Source organism: Mandrillus leucophaeus, unplaced genomic scaffold (genome assembly GCF_000951045.1).
Source record: "Mandrillus leucophaeus isolate KB7577 unplaced genomic scaffold, Mleu.le_1.0 Scaffold211, whole genome shotgun sequence".
In the NCBI taxonomy this organism is placed as follows: Eukaryota; Metazoa; Chordata; class Mammalia; order Primates; family Cercopithecidae; genus Mandrillus; species Mandrillus leucophaeus.
Window position 1 is genome coordinate 1,488,134 of NW_012102155.1, and position 6,948 is coordinate 1,495,081.

The following is a 6,948-nucleotide window of genomic DNA, read 5'->3' on the forward strand; positions in this document are numbered from 1 at the left end:
CACTCCAGCCTGGGGCACAAGAGCGAGACTTCATATTTAAAAAAAAAAAAAAAAAAAAGGTTAGTTGGGTGCATGATTAGTGTCTTCCCACAAACACAAAGTTAAACTAAAATCTAGGAAAGAGTTTTTAAAGCATATATATCATAGTTACAGAATATATCCAACACAGGCATATATTCATGAAGACAGAAAATATGGGAGTAGAGGTAAGGAAGTAATAATAAAAATTAAAGCAAAACATTTTTATTTAATTATTTTTAATATTTTTTTTTAGACAGGGTCTCACTCTGTTGCCCAGGCTGGAGTGTAGTGGTGCGATCTTGGCCCACTGCAACCCCCACCTCTGGGTTCAAGCGATTCTCCTGCCTCAATCTCCCGAGTACCTGAGACTACTGTGTCATTACGCCTGGCTAATTTTTGTAGTTTTAGGAGAGATGGGGTTTCACCATGTTGACCAGCTGGTCTTGAACGCCTGACCTCAAGAGAACTGCCCACCTTGGCCTCCCAAAGTGCTGGGATTACAGGTGTGAGCCAACATATGCAGCCTAAAATTTTATTAGAAGCCCCAGCATGGTGGCTCATGCCTGTAATCCCAGCACTTTGGGAAGCTGAGGTGGGAGGATCCCTTGGGCCCAGGAGTTCAAGGCCAGCCCCGGCAACATAGAAAGATCCTGTCTCTATTTAAAGAAAAACAAAAATAAATATTTAAAAATTGTATTAAAATGTAATGTAAGATTCAGGCTTAATAATCATTTGTTCAACTAGCAAAAATCTGCAACCACATTACAAAGGGTTTAGTTTTTAGTCCATAAAGTCCTGCTAGAAATCAAAGACAATGAATAACCCAGTTGAAAAGAATGGAAAAAAACATGGTCAGTCACAGAAAAATTAACAAGTATGCTTAAATACATAAAAAAAAATTCCTAATGTCATTCATAAGAAAATGCAAATTTAAAACTATGCTGAAATACCATTTATCACCAAAGGATAGAACTGTGAGGTGAAACATTATTTTATATTGTCAGTGGTAGTGTAAAATGAAAAAAGCACAATGCTTTTATTCATAAAAAGAAGTTAGGAAAAAATAAAAACTAAGAAAAATTGTTACCAGCAGGAGAGGAAGACAGAAATGGGAACAAAGTTTCTCAGTGTATATACCTTTATATAAGGTTTGAGGTTTATTCTAAACTGTATGAATGTATAAAATAATTTTAAAATCTTCAAAATAAGTTATGAAAATTAATTAGTGAGATGAACTATGGTGGCGGACACCTACACAAAGAGAAATAGACCATAATAACTTATTATGTGTGCACTACATCTAACAAAGATCTGATAACTGAAAGGAGGGGTGAGTCCAGTGACTGCTATTAAAAAAGTATAGTACATAGAGCATAAAAACTAAAACACTGAGAAGATTTAAAAAATTGAAAGCAACAGGCTGTTTTCTCCACTTTTAAGAATCTCTGAAACACTATACATACTACCTGAAAAGGTAACGTAGCTGTAAGTTTCTTTCTTATAAATTATTGCATTCAGCCACAAAATCTGGTCCTTTGATGTTTACTGCTCATATATAGCTCCTTCAGAGACAACTATTTTGAAAAATAAAATCTGTCATTTATGTAAATAAATACATCCTAAACATTCACATTTGATATCTACAAAACTGTTGGAAAAAAACAAAAGAATACAATAATAAATAATAAAACAAACGATCTAAATCCATTTCAAAATTCCGGTCTCCATAAAGACATAACTTCAATTGGTTTCTATCTTACTCTAAAACCAAGAATTCAATTAATGCCACAAGAAGAATGACAAGCAAATGGTAGGGGAAAGTGTATAGGCAAATGTTTCTACCTAAATTTAAGAGTACCTGACCATTTAAATAATGGAGACATACCTGTGTGTTCCAGATGTGTACACATTTGTCAAAAGAACCACTTGCCAGATACCTGCCATCAGGACTGAAAGCTACACTGTACACAGGCTCTTGGTGTTTTGTCAAGGTATGGATGCAGATCCCTCGGTCTACATCCCACAACCTAACAGTAGAATCAAAGGATGCACTGAAAAGGGAGGGAAAGAAAGTTAATTTATAAGTAAGGAAATACTCCTCCAGCCTTCCCTCCACCCCAACCTCCATATTCAGCCACATCTAAAATAGCCAAAATTCTTTATGAGAAGCAGACCGATTGGATTGTTGGGAAGAATATTCTGTGAGCTTCAAATCAGTGACAAGAAAATAATAAATAAATGAAATTCAGAAAGAAGAGCAAGTGTTCTAGAAATTAAAAGCTAAACAAGGAAAAAAAAAAACAAAAAACAAAAACAAAAAAAACCCTTAAAGGAATCTCCCAAGTTCAGGAGTAGAAAACATAAATGTGTTCATTTACTGTATTCCTTTTCTCTCTAAATAATCCCTGTTTCGCATGGTTTTGAACACTGAAGTGACCACAGTTTTCCGTTTGTCTTTTTTCTAAAGATACTAAAGACACTTTATTTTGCTATGCCTCAATTGCTTGGATTTTCATCAATATTTGGTATCAGTCAATATTTGATTATTTCAATATAAAATATCATTATAACTTGAAATAATAAAACCCAGTGTTTAAAGATTCCCCTTAAGGAACCAACGTAGTGCCCATCAGCTAACAAGTGGATAAAGAAAATGTGGTATACCTACACAATAGAATACTACTTAGCCATAAAAAGGAATGAAATATTGTCTTTTGCAGCAACTTGGATACAGCTAGAGACCATCATTCTAAGTGAAATAACTCGGGAATGGAAAATCAAATATCATGTTCTGACTTATAAGTGGGAGCTAAGCTATGAGGATACAAAGGTATAAGAATGATATAATGAATTTTGTGGACTGGAGGTAGGGGTAGGGAGATTGAGAGAGAGGTGAGGGATAAAAGACTACACACTGGGTACACTACACTCCTTGCAAAACCAGTGCACTAAAATCTCAGAAATCACCACTAAAGAATTTATTCTTGTAGCCCAAAACCACCTGTACACCAAAAACTACTGCAATTAGGAAAAAAAAAAGTTTCCACTTGATGAAACCTTCCCTAAATTTCTGTCATATTTATTAGAAGTTGTATTTGTAGAAAACTCATAAAAGGAGGAATAAAACAGAAGTATCACCTTGCTAACATAAGGTTGGCATTTGGATTATTAGTTCCTGGTCCTGTTGGACTCCATTTGATAGTATAAATTTCTTTATTATGTGCTTGCAAATCATGGACACAATTGTCTTGTTTCATACTCCATATCTAAACAAAAAAGAAAAATGTATATAATTATTTTTCCATACAATTAGTACTTTAAAATATTATCTTGACACTTAAAATATTATATGGACAGTCTAAAATATGAGTGATATAACCAGAACGATGATAGAAAAGTGTATTTACAAAGAAACTGAAATGCAATAGAATATATTTAATATTTGCATCTCTGTTAAAAAAAAAAAAAAGTTAGCTTTAAGCCCTTTAAAAATATTCACTATTATGAAGTTTGAAGACTGAATTAACTATAGTTGTTCTGAGATTACTTTGGATAAGGTAAAAATCCTAAAATGCTGAAGGTCCAGTTTTTACACTGTCTTTTAAGTAAAAGATCTACATCATAAACTGCTCTTAGAATTCTAGAATCAGGAAAATTTCACAATGGAGAACTGAAAATAAATAACCAACTTACAAATAATGATGACTCTCAGAGAACCATCAAAAGTAACATAGGAAATAAAGTTCAAATGAAAAGACGAAAAGTAGGGGAAAAAAGTAGACAAAAGTAGTCAAAGTAGAGAATAAGCCTTTCCTGAGATGAAAATATGCCTATGTATATAGATTTCAAGTGTCTACTATTTTTGAGCAAAAATTAATAGAAATCAACACGAAGAGTATTTCTGAAAAAAAAAAATCACTCAATAAAGACATGGTAGGTCCTACAGTATCTCCTTAACACAAACACATACAACACCCCAAACCCAAGGGCCAACCAAGAAAACAATTAGCTCAACTTTACATTTCCGTGACATGACCATTACAAGATAATGAAGCATCACAGTGTTTTGGTGTATTTACGACCCCAAGTAAAATAAATCTGAATGACATGTTTTCAGAACTGATTTCATTCGATCTAATTGATGGAATTTAGTACTGTAGCCACTCTCAACTCTTACCTCCCTTGAAATAATTTTCTCTACGTACTTTCTTTTTCCACTTGTCATTCCTTCTCAGTTTCCTTTGGAAAGCTCATTCCTCTTGATTTGGTGATTTGTTTCTGAAGACTTACTCTTTTAGCTCCCCTCTTTTCTCACTCTCTGCACTACCCACACAGTTTTGTCCCTGCCCCAATTTTTTTTTTTTTTTTTTTGGAGATCAAGTCTCACTCTGTCGCCCAGAACTATCTTGGCTCGCTGCAACCTCCATCCCCCAGGTTCACGTGATTCTTCTGCCTCAGTCTCCCAAGTAGCTGGGATTACAGGCGCCTGCCACCATGCTTGGCTAAATTTGGTATTTTCGCAGAGATGGCGTTTCACCATGTTGACCAACCTGGTCTTGAGCTCCTGACCTCAGGTGAACCACCCACCTCGGCCTCCCAAAGTGCTTTAATTACAGGTATGAGCTGTGGCAACGTGCCTCTCATGGGGGTACCAGCTGCTGGGGTCCCCGCAGACACTGACCCGGCGATGGATAAATAAAGTACACTAACACACAGATACTCTGTTTTGCCAGTCCAGCTGAGGGTGTCTGAGCCACTTATAGACTCCCTGGAGAGTTCTGTGAACAGTTGCAACCATGGCCCTGATCAGCTGGTGAGACTCGCATTTATTCAGTAAGATTAATTCATACAGGCTTGAGTCAACACCATTGGAGGGTAACTGACACTGGGGACTTCCCAAGTAAAACGCACTTAAGCACCCATGGTACATTAAAGCTTAGTCTTAATATTATATAAGTAAACAAGCTAGCTAGGTAAACTACTCTGCCTTTCTTTATTACTACTTTAATTTGTTTAACTCAAGGTAAAGGAACCAGGCTGCATTCAACCAGATCGATTACTGAAGTTACTTCTCGGCCTTCCAAGAAGATTTGTGTCTATTTCTATAACTGTCTCTAATATTTTTCCCACCAGACTGATTGAACCCCAACACTGAGCCACCAGGCCCGGCCATGCCCAAGGATTTTAACGACCACCTATCTGCTAAGAATTCCCAGTTTTTAATCTTGAGCTTACAGTTCTCCAAGCATCAGTCCCACCTATCTCCTCCACTCACATGACTCATCGTCACCTCATTCCATCTGACATTCCCTCTCCTCAGAAAACAGCCCATTACACATTATCCATCCACCCTAGTTTTTGCTTTAAAATCCTTCATGATCTTTAAACATTCTTAGGATGAAGAAAAACTCTCTGACAATTTCTAGCTTTAACTTTTCTCCACCTTCAACTCAATATGTGGCACAAGGCCCTCTGGACATTACCCTTCTGTCATTTCCTCATATGTGTCACACACAATTTCAGAATAAATTTTTTCATGTTGTAAGCATTAATGTGTGTACATATAAGGAAAAGCCAAAGATGAAAGCATTAAGAAAAGTATTACTATTAGCAATTTTGTAAGGGAGCCCAGACTTAAGAATTGTCTAACTAAAAACATAGCAGATACTTAAGGGAGAAAACCTCACAAGCTTCCCAAGGTTAAATTTAATCTGTTCATAGTAGCAGGAAAAGCAGTTTTCCCTCAAGATTTTCGTATCTGTAAGTGCCATCACATCTGCAGTCCTTGGTACTGCAAAGTCAAGGATAAAACTGTTTTCAGTAGAAGGTTACCTGTTGCAGGAGAGGGCTTAAAGCTTCATTTATTTTGGAAGTAAGTATTAGGTTGTTCTTTACCTCAAAATGCTTTTTTCCCCAACTGAGGAATCTGGTGTGCTTAGATCTGCTTAGGTGCAAGACAGCAGTTTTGCTTTTAGTCATACAACAAGAAAAACAGAGATCCATGTTGAGATGTGGATGCTCGTATGTCAACTAAGCTCCTTCACTGAGAGATTCTCTGCTATATATCAGTTTTCCAGCAATGGTAATATATATTCATACCACAGCAAAATCAAATTAATACAACGCGAAGAAGTTCAATCAAATCCAAGAATGCTACAAAGATCTTGAGTACTTATTAGTCAAATCTTTACATATGCAAATAAATTTAATTGCAAATAACCTCTGATTGCATCAACATATAACTTTCTAACGGTGAAGACAATTTATAGCACGACCTTTCTTACTATTGGTGATGGCTAATTTTATATGTCTTCTTGGCTGAGTCACAGGGTACAGGTATTTGGTTAGACATTATTTCCGGCCGTATCTGAGGGTACTTCCAGTTGAGACAAGCTAACTTAGCTGACTGAGAAAAGCAGACTGCCGCCCTCCCCAATGTGGGGGTGGGGTGGGCGGCATCACTCAGTCCAGTGAGGCTCTAAACAGAACAAAAACGCCAAGGAAGCGAGAATTCTCTGCCTCAGTCTGACTGTTGAGTTGGTATACTGGTCTTCTGCTCTTGGACTGGGACTTACACCATTGGCACTCCTTCTCTGGCTATGGAACCATACCTCCATCTTTCATGGTCTCCAGCTTGTAGACAGCAGACTGTGGGACTTCTCAGCTTCCATAATTTCTCACAGTAAATAATTTCTCACATAAATTTTTCTCACATAATAAAAATTTCTCACATAATTTCTCACAGTAAATCTCTCATCCATCCATCTATTCTATCTATCTATCTATCTATCTGTCTATCTATCTATCTATCTTTCTATCTATCTATCTATCTATCTATCTATCATCTATCTCCTATGTATCTATCTATTCATCCATCTATCTCTCCTGTATGTATTTATCCATCCATCCATCCATCCATCATCTATG

General features: G+C 36.4%; 1 protein-coding gene across 2 annotated transcripts in view; it reads right to left on the bottom strand.

Moving 5' to 3' along the window:
• Nucleotides 1-6,948, bottom strand: part of TBL1XR1 (transducin (beta)-like 1 X-linked receptor 1) — a 180,992-nt gene that overhangs the window by 7,917 nt on the left and 166,127 nt on the right. For both annotated transcript variants that reach the window (XM_011980364.1, XM_011980363.1), the window contains 2 exons: nt 3,160-3,287; nt 1,907-2,072 (listed from right to left, as the gene is read on the bottom strand). In XM_011980364.1, the coding sequence (XP_011835754.1) occupies nt 1,907-2,072; nt 3,160-3,287 (294 nt within the window). The remainder of the gene's footprint in view (nt 1-1,906; nt 2,073-3,159; nt 3,288-6,948) is intronic.